Raw genomic sequence first — 21243 nt, 5'->3', positions numbered from 1 at the left:
TATTATTATTATTAAACAGGATTTATATAGCGCCAACATATTAAGCAGTGGTGTGCATTAGTTTTACAGCCTATTTTCTTTTTAAAAAAAAGCCGAAGCCTAGAATAGCCTGAATAGTTTGCATGCTGCAGAAAAATACTCCTGCACTTTACTCGGAAGCAGGAAGTGGTGGCTCCTTGTATGTAGAGCTCTAACACACCCCCAATCTGCAAAATTCAGAAAAGTATCAGTTTAGCTGACATTTAATAAGAATGTGTTGAATGATTGCAGAGAGACCACTTCCAAACAGAGCAGAGGGTCTTTCACTATAGGATGATGACGGATGACAGACCGTTCTATGGGTTTTAGCTACTTTATAAAGAATAAAACCAGTAAAATGTAACACTTTTTGTTTTGTTCACCTGTTCAAAAACCATCCAGAACCTCCTTGTTAGCCCTCAAAATGGAAATATTTACATTGTCAGTCTTTGCAAACCAAATTACCTCCCGAACCACCCATTAATTTAATGACACAGAACTTTACCACAGAACATTAATGACATGGCAACTTTTGGAGCTGGTAAAGCCTGAGGTTCTGTTCTCATACTACTTTAAAGTTTAGACGTATAACTGTCCATGAATTTGGAGGACGATTATGCAGAAAACAAATGGACATAACTGCATCCAAGCTCATATTTTTCAAGGTCTTTATGTCCAAAGACTAAACTCAAGAAGACAATAAACTCCATGGAATAGAATATTCGATCTATGAAGCCACTCGAGATGGAGATTATTTTATTTTCAAAGAAATCAAGAGGCTTGACCTGGAGTAAATATTTATGTCAGGGTTAACAAAATTTAAAAATAAGCAAACAGACTTAATGAGAAGAAATAACCTATATGACAAAGTCGTCTGTTATAGTCCAAAATGCCCTGATCGTTTCAAGCAGAAAAAGAGAAATGGATGAAGAAATGTATCTGTTGTAAAAAAAACTTCTTGACAGTAACGAGGGATCAACTAGAAGATTCTTCTCCCATTTAATCACTGGCACAGCTGTTAATTTATATCCAAAAATGAATAACCTTTTGGCATTACTTATGCAGCGAGTCAGACTTATGGGTTCTTCACAATGGCATAAACGCAACACCTTCCAGTGTCTAAATATACATATTAAAATATAATAATGACTTGGACTAATGACAAGGTATCATATACAGTCTATCGGAGAATATCCATGTTGCTATATTACAAAAAAAATATTTAGAGTGGAAGTTCATGCCATATATTTTGTTTAATTTTTGGTAGCGTGGGTAAGTGTTAGATTCTTTGATATATTTATATTGCTTTCCATTTTGGGCAGATTAACCCCTTATTCTTGAACCATTCCCACAAAGAGTTTTCTCTTTGAGAACAGTAAAATTATACTTTTATACCTTCTTGCACTATTTATAGTCTTACAAAATCAGAAAAAATGCCAGATTGGATTCAGACTGATAATAACATAAGCGAAAAAGATCTCCTGGTGGCCATGACTGATGATTATTCTGTAAATGTTTAAATTTTATTTTATAACCTACTGTATGTGTTTTTATTATCTAGTGGCGTTTACTTTTTTCAATTTCTGAGGGAAATGTCTGTTTAATTAAATACCTGTTTTACTATTTTAGGATTAACCATAAATAGAAATATTGTAAATACACTAAATATTCCAACTTTAAGTTCAAGCTTTTATTTAGGCTTTATTTAGGCGCACATTTTATATTCCATAAATTAGATACTAATTCAAAGACATATAAAAAGTATATATATTTTTCATTATGTATCTTAGAAAAACTTAAAAGTTTTATAGGTTACCCAAAAAATTATTATTTTATACTATAACCTAGTGAGAAACACAGAACTAAGATTTGGAACTCCACCTCCACTCATTTTCCATAAATTTGAACAAGTTGTGTTAGAAAAACATAAAACTCTGTTCCTGCCTTGGGGTGTTGAAGTATCAAAAGCACACTTTAAAATAATTTGGCGGGTGAAACCTACAGTGTCTGCTTACACAGATAACACAGCAGCAGTGGTTATAGCTTTACAGTGTTCAGTCCAGAATATTTTTTTTACCTGGGTGGGAAGAATTTGTAGGCGCGTAGCAGCCTCTGTAATGTGACCCAACCCATCAGTAACCACCCAAATACAGCTGGGTGGTTACTGGAAAGTGCCGGGTGGTTTGCCCAGCTAAAAGGGGCCAGGGAGAACACTGCTTGAGGTATCAGATGACCTTCCAGAAGATAAAAAAGTACTATTGAGATCTCCCGTTATTAATTTTTTAAAAAACGTTTTTCTAAAACTAAAAATTTTCTAATGTATCCTACATCACATAAAGCAGCATTTCTCACTCTCCTCAAGAGTTTGCTAGAGGCCAACTCCAGGCAAATATATTTTTACATATAATTTTTGAATTGAGCATGGAAGGGTTGGGGCTCCTGTTAGGTTATTATTGTCTTCCATATTTTGGTTGTGAAGAATTCTCTGCTCTTCTTATCTGGACAGAAAATTGATTAATGTTCACCCCAGTGATCTCACAGACTTAAAGCATCCTAGAGAAAACCACATCTCACATTTTTGTATAAGTGTGACAAGAAGTAAAAATCCCAATGGGCTCACAATCAAAAGTAAAAACTCAAACAGAAGTATCAACTCTTCCACATTCTTCTAACCAAAACAAAAAAAGAATGGGTTTGGCTGCTGTTTTTATACATATTGCTACATATAAGACATATCAGACTAGTATTTTACTTTTAGTGTTTTTTTGGACTCGAACCACTGGAATCCCAATTTGCTTATGTAACTGTTTTACTTTTGACTAAATAGGCGTCCAGTTGTGTCACAACTGAAATGTAAGAATCTATTGATCATAGATCAATTTGAATTTACACGCTAAAGCTACAGATAAAAAAACAAAATGCAGCTAAACAACCATCATATTGGCAAATATTTATATATATATATATATATATATATATATATATATATATTTTAATATATATATATATATATATATATATATATATATATATATATATATATATATATATATATATAACTTTTATGTCCTTATTGGAACTCTTCTTCTTGAGCTATAGGATAATTCCTTTAACTTGAAATATTTTTTAATGACAGTGATTGCCAGTATTGAATTTATAGTTGTTTTTCTTGAAAACAATTTTGTATATTTTGTTTTACCTGGTTTAGCAATATTTTTACTCCTTTTATTGCTTCAGCTAAAATCTGTATATAAACACAACCTCCTAACATGGCATAATGCAATTATGACTGTAATCTTATTTTCTTTTATCTAGGCGAGTACTCCTAAATCCCAGACACAGAATCAAACTGAAGTTGATAAATGCCACTCTGGCATGACTGTGACACCCACGCAGCTGTTACCACCTATGTCTTCCGGGAAGGCTCGCAGCAAGAAAGACAAACAGGAGCTTGGCGACCTCTCAGGGTGTAAAAAGTCCCCCATATCCAATATTGATCCACAGCTAAAGCAAGGCGAGGATCTAATACTTCAATCCCATCTCCTATTTCTGTTTTCTAATACATTTTCTATTACAGTATAGATAGGTGGATATATATCTCAGCACCACACCTTATACAATCATCAAGGAATAAGTTCTATTTGGAATTGTATTATTTGTGTTTTTAAAACTTAAAATTACCTTCTCGCTACAGAAGCTGTAATGGTTTTGGTTTAGTTTTTTCATATTAGTTTTATCTATATGTTAAAAAATCCTATTTCCAAAGCATTATAGGTTAGGTAAATAGATAGATGAGCAGATATGTTTATCTTCTATATATGCGTGATGGGTTATGCCATATAATTGTTCTACAAGGAAGGCTAGAACACTGAAAAGACTACATAAAATGAAAATTCTATATTACTTGTTTATCAATATAAAACAATATTACATAAAATATAATAATATTTTTAAAACAAAAAAAAAATATTTTCAAAACCAGTATACATTCATACATTCTCTTTAATTTAAATTTTTGTAGGGATTTTAATTTACAAGGTCATATACCGTGAATTTCATAGTGGTCAATATATATATATATATATATATATGTGTATATATATGTGTGTATATATATATATATATATATATATATTTTATTTTTATTTTTTTTAATACCATTTTCATACAAAACTCTTTCACTGATGTGTGAGAGTGAATGTCCCTGACTATAGAGTTCCTAGCAATTTAGATCCATAAGTCCCAGGCAATTTAAATCCATAGTTACAAAACTAAAAAGCTTAAGGTAATAGTAAGTAATGTGGCTTTTTAATTTTTGTTTGAAATTATATGTGAAATATTTACATATAATTTTATAATCTCTTTTTTTGATTTTTTTTTTTTTACCACCACTCAAGAGTTTTAGACCTGGCAAGGGGGTTAATCAGACAAACCAAGCTGTAAACTCTGTATACAAATATGTTCAAAAGTTAAAGAAAATATTGCTCAGAACTGTTAAGCCTTCCTATGACTGAACCTAACAGTTTATCGAGTTATATTTGGGGAATTTAGAATGATTTGGTAAGAATGAGTGTAACCTAATAAGCTAATATAAAAGTTTAGAATGCTATCTTGATGGTTTAAAAACCCTTACATTTTTCCCTTACATCTGATATTTTACACTTTTAGCTTTAGACATCTTCATGTTTGTTATTGCTTCCTGATATATTATGAAACTGTCTTTCTGTGATAAGTATATATGTCTATAAACCAAGAGCTTCATATATACACACACACACAGTATCACATATTGTGCAGGTCTGTTATATCAGAAATGCTGCTATTTAGCCACAACACTTCCTTCTTGTCTTGTGTACTTTTAATACTTTTGAATTCCCTATTCTTTATTGAATGAAAATAACTTTTTTTTATTTAACTTGTATGTGAAGGCTATTCAAATATCAGAACGTAAGGAAAAAAATCTGGTCCCTAGCAGATTCACTTATTATTTAAATCCAACCACAGATGTAAAACAACACACTCTCCCATCAGGATTTATTAAAGCTCTCTGAGGGTGGAGAAGATACACCTTCATCAGTGAAGTTGGGTGATCCAGCAAACCTGGAATGAATCTGATTTAGGATTTAAAACATTTGCTAGCAAATAGCAATTGATTTTGAATCCATTCCAGGTTTGCTGGATCACCCAGCTTCACTGTTTAAAGTGTATACTCTCCAGCCTCGGAGAGCTTTAATAAATCAGGCCCATTGTTGTGGAGAAATTGTGGCCATACTCTTCTTTACAGCATTGCTTCAGATCATTGAGGTTTGTGAGCATTTAATAATACACAGTTCTGGTAATGTTCCAGCACAGAATTTCATTTGGGTTCAAGTATGGACTTTGACTGGGTCAATCGCAACATCTTGATCTTTTTCTTTTTCAGCCAGTCTGTTAATGATTCGCTGGTGTGCTTTGGATCTTTTTTTATTGCCCAGCTAGATTTTGTCCAAGTTTCAGCTTTTGCATTGGCCTTACATCTGACTTTAAATAATTTGATATACAGAGAATTTCATGGTCAACTCGGTGACTGCATGGTGCCCAAGTTTTGTAACTGCAAAAACCAGTTTAAATCATCTCCCCTCCATCACCATGCCTGACAGTTGGTATGAGGTGTTTGTGTTGATATGTTTATGCATGCATAAAATCTCTATTTGGAACTCGATTGACCAAAGGACATGTTCCAGAAATTTTGTGGATTGTTCATATGCAATTTTGCAGAGCTGTGCTGGAGAAGAAACTTTCCCCTGGCAACCTTTCCAAGCAGGTCATACTTGTTCACAAATTGCAGTTTTTCCGAGCATCTCATGGTCTAACCTTAGGTAAATTTTGCTGCTACATCCTCTCTGGGGAAGATTGGCACCTGTCTTGTGGATATTCTTTTTCGCTGTAAATGTTTGCAAATGGTCTTATAACCCTGGGCAGCAACAATTTCTTGTCTAAACTAATTGTTGTTATCTTTTCTCCTTGGCATTGTGTTAACTCACATCTGAATGCTGCAGAACTGACTAAACTTCTTTTATAGAGGTAGTTACACTAAATATTCAAGTACTTTACTAATTTCTATGGAAGTGATCAAGGTGTACTTAATTTTTCAAACACTACTTCTGCAATTCTTTTTTAAATTAATAATTACCAAGTTTAATAAGTCATGTGTTGTTTATCTGAGGTTGTATTTATTTAATTTTAAAATCTACTAAGGACCAGAATATTAATTATTTTCTTATACCCAATTCTATGGAATTGAAAATGGGTGTACTTTCTTATTTCTGTAACCGTGTTTTTCTTTTCCTTCTTGAAGCCTATGGAAAAATATGCATTTAAAGTCAAAGCAACAAGTATTTTTAGATTCTGGAATGGGATAGAGGGAGGCTTTTACTTATTTATGTTCTCATAGTCTGATTTCTGGTAATTCCTGTTAATATCACAAAAGTGAACCTATACTGAGAAGTCATGAAAACTGCCATTGCTGAACTCCTGCTGAACATCCTTAAAAATACCAATTGCCTGAAAATAAAGCTGATCTTTTAGTTTCAGTAGTTTCAGTCTTGCAGATAACTGGGTGACCACACGTACACATGAGCTTCGTACTTATTCTCGACCAATGGTTTTGAAGGTATTAAATGCAGGGGATCAGAACACCAACCAGACAAGCTGTATTTTTTAAAACCAGGTCCAAAAAGCAAATTTACATAATTTATTATTAACATTCACATGTTTTCAGTTAATCCAATTAGAATGTGAATGTTGAGTTGAAAACTCAATATATATTTAAGCCCTCTTTTTCATGCAATCTCCTGTTTTTTTATTGCATTTGTTTTTAGTTCGCACTGCATTTGCTAAATAAATATTTATTTTATTTCTGACTTTGCTTTGAAATGCAAAACTATGTGTAAATGCCTTCTTTTCTTGCAGGTTAACATTTCTTACATCTCTGACTACTGAAACCCACAAAATTGTGCTTCTGTTTTTAGGAATTGCTTTGGCTAAATAGCATATTAGATACACCTGTAAAAACATTCCTGCACAGTGTGTTTTACTAGGTTTTAAATTCTCCATAATTATTATTTACATTGAACGTTGAAAATTTTAGCACATAACCTTTTTAGTTGATGGTCTACTTAAAATCTAATTCCGTGTACTTATCTCCAACTTTAAATTTCTTGGCACCTACTTGTAAAATTCGATGTCATAATCATTGAAAGATTTTTCTTTATAGGTACGCCACACAGCGCAAATCTTTCTAGGTCTTCTGGACGTAACAACCGAAGAAGATCTCAACGCCTAACCCCCCCGACCCCCAGTGAATTTACACGCCTGCCTTTCAGAGACGGAAAAGGCCTACCGGGCTACATTCAGGCTCAAGATCTTTCAGTAGCCAAGGGTAATTAATTAATTTATTGAATAATGAGAAAACAGGGTTACACATAATCCCTGGCTTCTCAATTCAGTTATTTCAACTGGAACCTCAGACATGAATGTTCTCGGTTTTATGTTTTTCACCAAATGCAGAAGATTTAGAATCTGTCAGGATTCAATTCTCTTTAAACAGGCCTCTGTTTGCTTCAATTAGATTTTACATTCCCACATTGACAACAGGACTCAAAGCTATAAAGGACCTATCCACGTTCCCTCGCAAGGTGCTGTCATTATTTTTATTTAACAGTGTTTATATAGCCCCAACATATTAGGTAGCGCTGTACATTACATAGGGGTTGCAAATGACAGACAGAAAGAGACAGTGACACAGGAGGAGGGGACCCATTAATTCTTTCTTTTGCCCGTGACAATCTTGATCGACCATGCTTTAGAGAAACAACTTCCTCACAGGCACACAGGAATTTATCCATCACCTTCACATGTAAGGGAAGCCTGATTTGTCGGATTCGCACTGGCAAACAAAGCTGGTGCTGATCTTTTGCAGCTTTGCTTTTTCACTTATTCCTGGTGCAATCAGGCAGGTAGGACCTGTTATTGCAAAAAAATACATTGCCTGTCCCTTTATGCAATAACCGCCTTCCTGATTCTTAATTTTGTAAAGTGGGACTTTAGTTTTTTTTTATGCTGCTAAACCAATGACCTAAGCAAACACTTTGGTGTTAACTAGGTTTTCATCTTAAATGTCCCTAAAGAACCATTTGCTCAGGCCTTCGTTTCTGACCATCATCTGGGGAGCATTGGCTGTATTTACACAGTTGCAGTGAGAAATGTTTTCAGTAATCTTTGAGATATTACCCCTAGAGCCAATTCAGGGCCAATCTTTCACTTGGAACCTGCCTCCAAAAGATCTTTCACATCACTTTGCACTCTATACCTAAGCTATGCTTCTACTTTCTACTGCTTCCCTTAATCAGACATAGCAAGTCTTCCAGCTATTTAGTCTATAGTACAAAGTGCCACATACCTAAGTACAAATATTCTGAAAAGCAACAAGATGCTTTGTACTAAATGTAGTACAATTGTATTAAATGTACCATTTAGTTTACAAAAAATTGAAAAAATATACACTTTATTACATAAACAACAATACATAAATAATTAAAACCATACATATATTTGATTCATTAAAACCAATTTGCTCATAGCAAAAACAGTGACATACAAACTTCATACTCCATCTCAATGAACATTGACGCATTTCGGAAGCTAAATGTCCGCTTCTTCAGGATACAAATGAGACCTACATTATAGTACATAATTCTTATTACCAGTTACAAAAAACAATAAATCAAGAGTAACCATCAATACATGTTTCATCAACATGCTTCCCTTAATCAGTAGATTTTTCTTCCTGTCTGTATTGTAGCCTCGGTGGCACAACAGGTAGTTAGGATAAAGCTTACTAGAGCAAAAGAATTCCTGACAGAAATCCTAAGATTTCATAATTTATTGTCTTTTCAGTGGAGTTCCAATTGAAATATAATTTAAAAAAATGAAATATTTACAACAAATAAAATTCTCAGTTGAACAGCAATTTCAAAAACAGATTCCTCTTTAAAATAAAGGGCCGTGGTTCTCTAATGTTGGCAAAGTTCCATTTGAATTAAATAAATGCTGGTTGCGTGGTCTAAGATGTTTTCATGTTTAATATTTTTTTCCCATTAAAATGCAGAACTTTATTTTTTGCTTTACATTCAGTGTGTGCTATATGTAGAATTTTATTTGTTTAGAATTGCAACCTCTTTTTCACACTTATTACATACAATAGATGCTAAATGTCATACATCTGTTCCCACGGAACGTCATATTGTAATACTCTATCACATTCTTTTGTTTATTTAGTACCCGATGTTGCCATTGTGCCTCAGGAGAAGCTTGAACCTCTTGACCTAAGGTGTAACATGGAAATTACAACTCCCGTAGGCCTAGAAACCACTTTCCACACTGACTGCACCACTAAAGAAAAGGAACATTTACAAATGCTAAACTATTCTCCCAAAGCACTAGCTGATGGCAGAATAGCTTCAACATCATCAGGTAAAGTGTTTACAAGCACGTCGCTCTACTTGGTATGTATGCAACAAGATTCTCACTCAACTGGCTGCAAAATCCAGGGCTCTTTCTTGGCTTGTCATCGTGTCTCTGTTTTACGGTGATAGGTTGGGGTACTTGGGGCTTTTATTTCTCTTCTGCACGTTCTTTCAAATGTTTGTTTCACAGATTTACCAAGAACGTATATTTTATTCAGTCACATTTAAAAGAATATCAATACCTTCACACTAGCAATTCAGGTGATGGGAGGTTGGCTATGACAGGTGTGTAAATACTTCTTACCATTTTTTTTTCTTCCAAAGCAGCAATCCCAATTTGAAAACTTAGTCTTTAACTACAACATTTAAAGTAAAAGTTATTATGTAAAAAGACTAAAAAAACTGTAAGTGTAAACCAGAGATATATATGTTTTTCTTACAGAAAATGAAATTGGTTATGTTTCTGGTGGCTCCACTGGTACTTGTTGGGTGACCCTTGGATCCTAGCATTTAGAAGTAGGGGTGGGAACATTAATTTCTAAAGATGTAAATTAATAGAAGTGATCTTTACTGGACTGATTTAACAGGCTTTCCAATATTTCATTGTCTCTTGCAGCATCCCTTAAGTCCCCAGCCAAACCTGTAGCATGGCCACAATCTATGATTTTAATTTCATCTAGTATACCTGCAGTCTCTTGACATTAGGTCAAGATGTGCAGTTGAGGCATATTCTATTCCTCATATATTGATACCACTGCTGAAGACTGTAGAAGCTACCTGTAGATGTGCGGATAAACATGCAGCAACCTAATGATACAGTTTTCCTATAGGGACTATAGCAAAATTGTTCTAGTGCATTGTCATAGTTTGATTTTAGATTACCTATCATAATCCTTAAATATAACTGTTAAAGCTCAATTGAACCCTCATTTTAAAGTGTCCTGAATGCATTAAAACAGTAAGTATTTATTCTTAGTTTTTAGTAACAGCCTGAGTAGAAAAGCCAGTTCCCTGGAAAAATGCTGCAAATTAGGACATGTAGGCTAATTTCAGAGAACCAGTGTGGAACTGTGTGTGTGACAGCTCCTGTGTGCACAGCAAACTGCTGCTGTCCAGCCAGGAGAGCCAAACCACACTGCAGGTAACAAGATTTGCATGTGGCTTTGGCCATGGTGCAGATCTTCAGACCACAGCCCCCGTTGCCTAAAGTGCAGGAAAAAAAAAGGGATCCTGACTACTTTTGTTTACTTAAATAGAAGAGTTTGGGGCCACGGTTCAGCTCTCAGCAGACCGCTGTAGCTCTGAAATGGCCCTTCTATTAGGAAGCAGTAACCTCTTTTGTGGATCTATGACTGAGCCATACCAGTTCCCCTATCAGCGGTGAACTCTACATAGGTGGTGTCAGAACTCGAAAGAGATGACTGGTTCTTTAGTAAGTGAGTATCCTTTTCTGTTTTGTTGCACCTGGAATGTATTTAGTGGATGCAAACAGAGAGTTCAGTTGGGCTTTAACTTCTGCACAACCATTGAAGCTTACAGGATCCACTGTAGAACTATAAGGTATTCTGGTAACTGTATAAAATGATTACATATTATGATAATATTCAGTATTATTTTATTCCTTTTATTTATAGATTTCTGCACAGTTGCATGCAGACCAAGCTTTCTAACAAAAATTGAAAACATTTTTAAAAATTAAAGGGCTGGGGCAAACCATAGAACAAGGGTGCCTTCAAGAGTCCGTTTTTACTGATTAGGTTAAATCTTTATTTTAAAAAAGTTTCAATTATTTAATAAGTGTTATTTTTGATTTTGCTTTCAGATAATGGTAATGCTGACAGGCTACATCCTATATGTCATTTTTGTCTATAATACATTCAATATTATACCCTTTGCATATTTAGGCAATTAACAGACATAATTAGCCGGAACTTGGCAACCAAAATGATTAGAGAATGGACAGATCATACATTTTTGAACATTTTTCTTTATAATCCGAAATACTACATGCTTGTATTTTATTTAATGTACAGCGCTGCGTAATATGTTGGCGCTATAAAAATCCTGTTTATTAATAATAATAATAATAATAATAATAATAATAATAATAATATTGCACTAGTGGCATAGTAAGCCATAGGCTCAGCATGAGGTTTCTGGAGACTGATTTATACCAATTCTGAGAATTATATAAAGTTTTCTCCAGTGTAATGGGTGCATCCTCTATTATTTGCAAAATAAGATAATTTTTTTTTTTTTTTTTTTTTATAAATGATCATGAATGTTCACTGTGGGGCACAGTTACAAAACCCAAACAAAGGTTCTGATCCTCCCCCACTATACAAAACTATTTTGGCTGGAGTTCATTCACTAAAGATACCAGTTTAATGCTCCAGTTCCAGCCTCTTTCAGTTCTCTTCATAGACAGACAGAGACAGCAGTACAAGAAACCAATCATCATCAAATAACATTCTGATATGGGTAGAGAACAGAGTGGCAGATGAGCTCATAGGTTGACGTATATTAAATTTCAATATTCAAATGCAGGCTGGGGGAGAGACAAGACCTGTGTTACTTGACTCCAACAAAGAAAAATCAGATCCCCCTTCTCTGTTAGGCAGAAGTGAATGAACATAAATACAAATTTGTATATGTATTTATTCTCTCTATTCAGTTCTTTAGCTTTAAATTAAGACATTCGTTTTATTTAAATAGATATGCACATGCAAGAAAGAGCACAGCCATAACATGCTGCCTAGTTCTGTACAGAAGCAGGGGGGCTCTCACTAGTTGAATGCATTGTCTGTGTTATACCTAGCATGAAGCTCATAAGAAGCAACACATTTTTATTGAATAATTACAGCAAAAAGAGTTCAGTGATATCTTACCTGGAAGGGACTCCCTGTTCAGCATGATATACATTTTCAAAAATTGTTTATTGCATGACCTGCAGCTTGTCAATTAACAAACATCAATGCCTGTCTGATATCAGCAATCCCATCCCATGCATTTCAATACAATACAAATGGCCATGTAGTAATACTCACATAATAATTTCCAAGCCACCACATGTTCCCCTGCTAGTCTGATTTTTAGATGATTGCATTATGCCGACTCCACTGCTGTACTGCTCCTATCCGTCATCAATTATTTAACGAGAGCAGGCCTAGCAGCCTGCGTGCGTCACCACCTCAGTCATTTTCTGCACACCATGTAATCACTGTCTGGTCCTCTAGATCCATGGTAAGTTTCTAAAGTTATGGCAAAAGGGGATTGCTTACTATGATCTCGTTAGGAGGGAATAATATGTATAATATGTATCTGGATGTTATAAATGTTCTCTTGAAGCTGCTATTGTACAAGGTATTATTACTATACTTGCCTGCAAGTTTGATGACTCGCTTTGTGCAGGATTTATTTCTGTTTAGAGACGGGCATGTCATTAAATTTATCAGAGTCTTTATGTATATGAGGTGGGATTGGGATGTAATGCTTTTTGCAGACCAAATTCAAGCATTTGGGTGTAAAAGTTGAACTTTGTAAAAATGGCATTTTATATAAAGGTAAAAAACAACTGGAAACATATAAACCTGACAAAATATGTATTGGGTGTTAAAGTGGAAGTAAATCCGCTATACTCAGCCATAGATCGCAAGGAAGAAGATGGTGGTGCCCTGCATCTTCTTTCTTTTTTTACAATTTTCATCCATCTTGATTGGCTAGGCCTGGATGACAAAACTTCCAAGCAGGCCCGCCAAGGGCAATTCAAGCCAGGATTGCCCAGTACCCCAGCAACTAATGGGGAGCCACACATGTGCTGCTCAGTTTTTTTCCAGTTCCCTAGAGCAACCAGTCAGGTAAGATGGATGATTATTCCAGAGACAACATCGCCTGTCCTTTTCTGCAATAATAACCTTTCTTATTTTTACATTTTTAAAAGTGGAAGAAGAGGGCTTAAATGTTGACTTTTTTACAAAATAACAAGATTTGCATATCAAATAATGATGTTCAGTCAGCTTAGCTTACAAGCTTTGGGAAAAAGAAGACTTTGTTTTAAACTGCTAATTTGCTAGATCATTAGGGCAGCACTAGGAAAATTTGGCTTGGGTGACAACAATATCAATTGTGTCTGTATAGATTATCAAAATGTGTATGTTTAAGGACAGATATGATTCAGTCTGTCAGTAGCCTTAAAACCCAACGAAGCTCACAAATACACAAGGCAAATTCTAATAACAAACAGGTTAATGACAAAAATAAAACCATGTATTGGGAACACATCACCAGAATACATGCTTACACACTACATTACTACTATTTCTTCTCATATCTGTATTAAGCCACTGTTAGGTATAAAACCATGTGACACCCAAAGTAGGAAGAACAATTCTAGGAAAAAAATTTATAAAATAAAAGCATGAGAAATGCAAAGATAAATCTGAATACTTTTACAAGTTTTAACCTTTCACAGTTACCTGATAACAATATTGTTTGCGAAAGTGGTCCTTTAACAAGCCTATCGTTGTGTGTCCAGATTTATGTGTTGAATCCTTAAAATAAAAATGTGGCACGGAGAGGAGACTAAAAACATTGCCATAAACCCTGAATTTGTGCAAACAATACACCCTATGTTAAGATTTCTGTGCCTATAAAGGCCTCGGTGTAGGGTGGTGCAGGGCATGCTGGGAATTGAAGTTCTTTAGGAACTGGAGTGGTGCCTGTTACCTAGCAATGGTATGAGGTGCCCATCCTTGAGATCTAGTATAAACGTTAAAAAATTGTTGCTGGAAACCATCTTTAGCCATTCTTTCCAGAGACAATAGCTATTACCGAATGTAAATACATCCATGGGGAGGGGAGTGTCACTGCGTCCTCTATAATAACAAACTATAGCGGTACTTGGCGGTGGAATCGGCAAATAAAATTCAGGGACAGCTGTACTAATGCTAGATTTTAACCTGAGACAATCATGAACGATGATGCCTTGTGTAACAAAAATCCAGCATTTGTATTATTATTATTGCACAGTATTTATATAGCGCCGACATATTATGCAGCAGTGTACAAAGTCCATAGTCGTATTACTAGCTGTTCCTCAAAGGAGCTCACAATCTAATGTCCCTACCATAGTCATATGTCTCCAATGCTGTATGTATGTGGCCCAATCCCCAGCAGTACAATTTGTATAATAAATACCATTTGTTTTTATTAATGAATCTGTTCCTGAAGGTTATCCCATTATAAGTACAGGGGCTTTATTGCTAATAATGATGTCACTGACACTGCTGTTGTGTGGAGGAGAAAAGCTTAGACAAATCTGCAGTGTTCTTGTATGAATCATTATGCCCACAGCAGATAAACGCAATTATCTGACGGACAGCACTTGACAAGCTTTTTTAAGAATGTTGCCCGTCCAGGCTGCAGGCATTCTAACGATGAATGTGCAGTCACTGCTGAATATTTTCCAAGGCTGTCATGTAATATACTTTCTTTCCATGGGTCTGTACTCTTTATTGCTTTAGTGCTATCTCTATGCAAGCCTGGATACCTGTAGCCTGTAGATATTTAAAATGATTTTTAAAGTCGGCAATTAAAATGTGAATGTGTTAGAGATCTGTTTTTTTGCCATCACTTAATGTAGTTTTATTTGAATATGAATTGGTCTTCGTTACCATAAAGGTTTGGCTTAGAGGATGAATAAAAAATTGTTTTACAGTTGTCCTTCTGATTCTTCCCTGCTCTATATAAGGCCTGTTTAACTTTAAAGGGCAATAATTGTTACTTGCAGGTTGTAGAAATGAACTTGGCACATTTGCCATAGCTTATTGGAATGTTGTGGTGTACATTTAGGTACCACAAGCTACCTATGAGCAGCCTGGCTGTAAAAGAACAAAGAAATTTCACCATCAGGCCATATTGAAATCAGTTACAACTAGTGTATTGATCATCCTGCCATGGTGAAGATCAGAGACTGTTCTTCATAGTTGCCAACATTTAGAGATAGGAGGCACACCTTCATGGTGTCATGAAAAAAAAAGATGGTTCTCCCCCTCAACATCAAACGATATGATTTTAGTAAGGTAAGTCTGGTAATGGTATGAGGTTTGTAGTATGAGATTAAAAAAGCCCCATTATTGCTGTCAGGGAAAGTAAAGTAACCCCCTAGTATTGGTATCTTTACCACCAAGAATAACCACCAGCACTGATGTAAATTGCAATAATCATCTTCCCTCTTCATTGTTGTACAGTGGTAAGAATATTAATCTTTGTATTAGTGATTAGTTGCAGGCTGTACAAATTACTACCCCAGCAGGGGGCATAGTGGGCATAGTTTATCCCCAATGCCTTGGACACAAGTTTATATGGCTTATAACAAGGAAATATGTTCTATATAAACATGGAAAATGTGCAACAGTAACAGAATGACAAGTCAAGTTTTTGTAATGTTTTTACATGATGGTTACTTGATGAAGTGTTTGTAGCTGTGTTTCTTTGTATAGTTTCTGATTACATGAGAGGAAATGTATTGGCTCATTACAGCAAGCTTGTACCTGGGACATCAGATTGTGGCACTGATTTATTAAAGCTCGCCAAGGCTGGAGAGAATACACATTCAGCAGTGAAGCTGGGTGATCTGCCAAACCTGAAATGGATCTGGTCCAGGATTCAAAACATTTGCTAGCAAATGATTTGCAAAAATCCATTTCATGTTTTCTGGATCACCCAGCTTCACTGCTGAAAGTGTATTCTCTCCAGGCTTGGCAAGATTTCATAAATCAAGCCCAATGTCTGTATATTCGTTTAAATGGGCAATGTCTTTGCAAAATGGCCCCACTTGTTTACTAAAACTTGCCTCCCCCTACTACTTCTCCCTTTATCACATTCATAGAATGATGTTGACACTAGAAGTGGTAATGTTACTCCTACCGACTACAGTTAAACTATTCACTCTGATATTGCAAAGATACTTTTACTTTGTCCTGAATGATTGCTGCTTTTTTAAACATATCTAAACCCAAAAATAAAAATGTAGTCTGTTGAAGTTTACCAGTCCTTAGATGTAGTTACTGCATTGGTTTAAACATTTTCATCTGATCAATCCATGTATTGAAGACAAACAATGTAGAATACCATTCAGGACTCCACTCTGGCCATTCAAAGATACAGAACTGAGTATGAACAAAATAGGAAAAGTGTTTTCTGTGAGTCCCCCATGTAATAAAAAAAAAAAAAAAAAGATTAAAATCTAAAACAAATGAAGCCCACATATCTATGCACTGATTAGGGACAATATATTAGATGTTTGTTTTGGAGATAAATTTTATCCAGTTCATATCCTGTTGAAGATAATATGGCAGCTACTTAGTCCTAAATAGTTAATAACCCAGTAGAAGTTTCAAATAAAGTTTATAATTATAAATACATATAATAGTAAATTATATAAATGACTAATAAACATAGTTTTGCAAAATTTGGTCACAAAGAAGGTAATTAAGTAGTTGCCTATGCTTGGATTTTATCTTAGGATGCAATGTCTGGCAATAATATAGTCCTGTAAATAGTAATCTACAGACCGCAGAAGTGTCAATGTTATCGTAACATATGGCTTTCTCTCTCCAGCTTTGGAACCCATTGCACATCCTTTGCACTCAGGCGTGGTTTTGCCAAACAACTTGAAGCCAGCCAAGGCCAACAAGAAGAAAAAGTCTCCAGCTCTCCTGACTACTGATGAGACTGAGAAGCCAGTTCCAACCACAGTGGCAAAGTTACCAGAAAATGTACAGGAAAAGATTATCAGGAAAATGAATGACAAGGATAAACCATCAGAAGCTGGTAAACTGTTTTGTATTTAAATATCACACCTATAAAGAGCTGATTTTTATGTGTAGAGAAAATTAAACAGCGTATTAATGGCCCGATCTCCAAGGTGCTTACAATCTAATGTCCCTCCTATGGTACATAGGGAGTTGGGTTTGGATTTAAAGTTTATTTCCGCAGAGAATTGAAAACAACCCTTGAAGCAGGGCTCCCTCTAAGTTTCAAGGATCCATCTAGGGTACCATTAAAAAGATTCCCACAGGCTTTCTTTGCTATGCTTGGATTCCCAAAAATCTCTTTTCTTCCTCTCAGGCATTCTAATGTCATCACATACAATGCAGGACCAGCAGCTCTGCATTGTGTATGGTGTGCAGTAAGGATGGTGAGAGCTGCCATCAACCAGGAATTCTGGGGACAACACCAGCTGTGATTTTGGTGTGAAGGAAGTCAAGTTATGTACCAGAGCCCTGACTAAAGTGAACAGCTTTTGGATGAATTGGAATGTAGACCAAGACCCAGGTCTTCCAGTTCATTATAGACATTTGACCATATAGTGTTTTTTCCCAGCTGTGTGATACAAAACAATAGAAGGTAGCAAAAGGTTAAGTTGTAACTGGCCATTAAAATGGCAGCTTTATTATAGTTTATTGAATGTTTCATTTATAATTATGTAATTAAAAAAGTTAGGAATTGGACTTTTCTAGGCAGTTTTTTATTCCATTTCCTAGTATTCAGCTGTAATATAAAGTTTGAGTGCCAAGATTTTTCCATGTGTATGGCTATTTTTATTTACTTAACTTGAGGTTTCCCAACTCACAAGATGGCTTCTTTATTGTGATTCTGTAATTATTAATATAATATTAACATATATTTATATAGCACCAACATATTAAGCAGCGCTGTACAAAAGCAATTGTCCTATCACAAGCTGTCCCTCAAAGGGGCTCACAAAAAAATATGTCCCTACAGGGGCTCACAAAATAATGTCCCTACCATAGTCATATGCTTTATCACAGTCTATGAACAATCTTGGAGCGTTAGAGGGGAAATAACAATTAATTTCACACATTGTAGATATAACTCTTATTGTCTTTGTTGTGTCTTTCATTTACAAACAGGAGTTGTAAAGTCAGAAAAGAAAGGGAAGATTGAAGACAAATCACCGTTGTCTGGTAACCTATTTATTTGTCCTTTGTTTCTAGAATGTAAATATTTGCAGTGCGCCTATAACAAATATAGGATTGTTGGTTCTGGTTTGGGATTGTCTATTAATGATTATTCCAACATCTTCACAGTTAAAAAGAAAGAAAAAGACAAAGAACGTAAAGAAAAGAGAGACAAGGAGCACTCCAAATCAAAGCAAAAGAAGAAGAAAAAGAAGAAAAAGAAAAGCAAACTACCAGGTATTCTCATTTTAAATCAGACTTCTTAAAAAATGTAGGGTCTGCTTAACATATCAGGGCTTCTACCTTCTCATAAAGACTTGCTTTAAATTTGAAAAGAAAAATTCATATACTTAGCTTTCCATATTATGAAGCATGATGTCACCATATTTCCAGTGAAATGCAGAGTACAGTAGAATCTTGGTTATCCGGCACCCTCGGGGAATGGCTGATCCCAGATAAATGTAGTTTCCGGTTAACTGAGGTTACTCCACAGCTCTGCTGGGGCTGCAGGAGCAATCAAGAAAGCGGAATGCACAACTGGATGGGACCCTTTACAATTTATATTTGTTTTTTCTTTTATTTATATTGTTACAGTGTATTTATTCATCACCAATTGGGCATTCCTTTGTTTCCTCTCGACTCCTTCAAATTTTTCTTTTAAATTTACAGTAACATTTTAAGTATTTTTCCTGTAATAATGTTTTGTTTTTCACGATGGCAGATTGTTCTGACTATGAAGAAAACACTCTAGATCTGTTGGATCAAAGCTCGTCTCCTGGTCCGTTGTCCACCCCTAGCATGGTAGCTCTGAATAACACCTCAGCAATAAAAAATACCTCGTTTCAGTTCCCACGGGCTATCCTGTCTGTCGATCTCACTGGAGAAAGTACGTATATAATTCAAGCTGAGACATTTAAAAACACCTTGACCCTCTCAAGACGGTTGGCAGTTTGCTAATATATACTTTTCAGTTAAAGAAATGGATCTTTTCTCCTAATAACTTAAACATTTTTAAAAAGGGGGAAAGCAGAAGGACCACATACAGCCCAAAAGCACAGATTTTATATATACGGTCTAAAGGCTTCCAGCTTGGTGCCTTAAGTCAACAAGATTGTTAGCACTAATACTTTGTACAATTAAGTCCATTACCTTTAATCCCTTCGCTTTCCATATAGGAACTGCTTTTCACATTTCACCAGTCACTGAGCATTGGACCCAATATCCAATGTTATTAAGCAGTGCTTCTTTGCGATCTCCCAATATTACAACATAGACTTATACCTATACCAGTACCCTGCAAACAGCAGATTAATGCAAATACATCCCTGGATTCCTCTTTCTGTAGATCTGCAGACATGATATTTCTCCAGCTGCTCTGACTTTTTTATTCCTACCACGGAGCCTTCCCTTTCTCTAAAAAAGTAAAGTTTTCTTAATTTTCTAAAAAACTGTAAGGTAACATAATGATTTCTTTTGTGAGCAGACTTTTCCGACATGGACTTTCTTGAAGATTCCTCCACCGAGAGCCTGATCCTAAGTGGAGATGAATACGCGCAAGAATTTGACTCGACCAACTTTGAGGAGTCTCAAGATGAAGAAGAAGCCATCAGTGAAATCGTCAGATGTGTGTGCGAAATGGATGAAGAAAACGGCTTCATGATTCAGGTAGGATTCCTTTTGACATGTCTAACCCCCCTGGCGTTCGAATTCTGTCCGTTTTTTTAATGCAAAAACCGGTACATTGTTTTGCATGGAAATTTATTTCACATTGTAGGCCTGTAAATCTTTAGCATCCATTATTTAATAAATTTAATAATAGACTTTAAATAAAAAAACACTAAAATCTGGTAAATAAAACAAGGGTGCATAAAAATACAGAAACATGTAATATAACTGTACAGTAGCATGTATAATATATAATATAATTATATATATTATAAAAAGATCTCTTTGTATTGGATTCAGTACAGTTATTTTGTATTGAATCCAATACAAACTTATTTGAATATCCGCTGCGCCTCCCGCACACACGGTCGCATGCACTGACGTCACGGGGAAACCCCTGGGGAACGTCACTGTACACGCCGGCTGAAGATCAGAAGAAGAGGACACTGCCCAAGGAGGAGATCCGACAGGCAGGACGCCGGAGGACCAGATGGGACAAAGTAAGTGTGTTTTTTTAATGTTTTTAGCTACTGCTACCACTTTTTGCATGTTGTTTTTACATAAGCAACACTCAGTAATACCTCCAGGGGGGTTAATTAGGCAGCATAATATAATGCAGTGTTCAACCCAGAAAGTTTTTTAACCCTGGTGAAAAGAAATTGTAGGTAGGTGGCAGCCCCAGTATTGTGACTCAACTCTTCAGTAACCACCACCGGGGTGGTTACTTATAAGTGCTGGCTGGTGCACCCGGCTAAAAGAGGATGGGGAGAACACTGTATTGACAATGAATAAAATACAAAAACAACCGAAAATGATTGGGTTTTATTTTATTGGAGATCAGTGATTGTCAGGTAAATATAAATACATTGGTACCTTGGTATAAGTCCTTAATCCATTCCAGATCTTTGGATTTATACCAAACAGGATTTATACCAAACTAATTTTCCCGTAAGAAATAAAAGGAAAGTGATTAAACCGTTCCCATGAAAAAAACCTATTATTTATTATTGGCATATTATACATTGATGGGGCTGTATAAAATAATTTAAACACTGCTTAATACTAAAATA

General features: G+C 35.4%; 1 protein-coding gene across 1 annotated transcript in view; it reads left to right on the top strand.

Annotated features, from left to right (window-relative positions):
- PHF20L1 (PHD finger protein 20 like 1) overlaps nt 1-21243 on the top strand; it is a 62387-nt gene that overhangs the window by 34211 nt on the left and 6933 nt on the right. The window contains exons 9-16 of the mRNA XM_072410644.1: nt 3334-3532; nt 7274-7438; nt 9337-9531; nt 17145-17357; nt 18461-18514; nt 18638-18745; nt 19230-19394; nt 19992-20173. Coding sequence (XP_072266745.1) covers nt 3334-3532; nt 7274-7438; nt 9337-9531; nt 17145-17357; nt 18461-18514; nt 18638-18745; nt 19230-19394; nt 19992-20173 — 1281 coding nt within the window. The remainder of the gene's footprint in view (nt 1-3333; nt 3533-7273; nt 7439-9336; nt 9532-17144; nt 17358-18460; nt 18515-18637; nt 18746-19229; nt 19395-19991; nt 20174-21243) is intronic.

Source organism: Pyxicephalus adspersus, chromosome 5 (genome assembly GCF_032062135.1).
Source record: "Pyxicephalus adspersus chromosome 5, UCB_Pads_2.0, whole genome shotgun sequence".
NCBI classification, from domain to species: domain Eukaryota; kingdom Metazoa; phylum Chordata; class Amphibia; order Anura; family Pyxicephalidae; genus Pyxicephalus; species Pyxicephalus adspersus.
The sequence above is the reverse complement of the archived record's forward strand: the minus strand, read 5'-3'. Positions and strand labels throughout refer to the sequence as shown.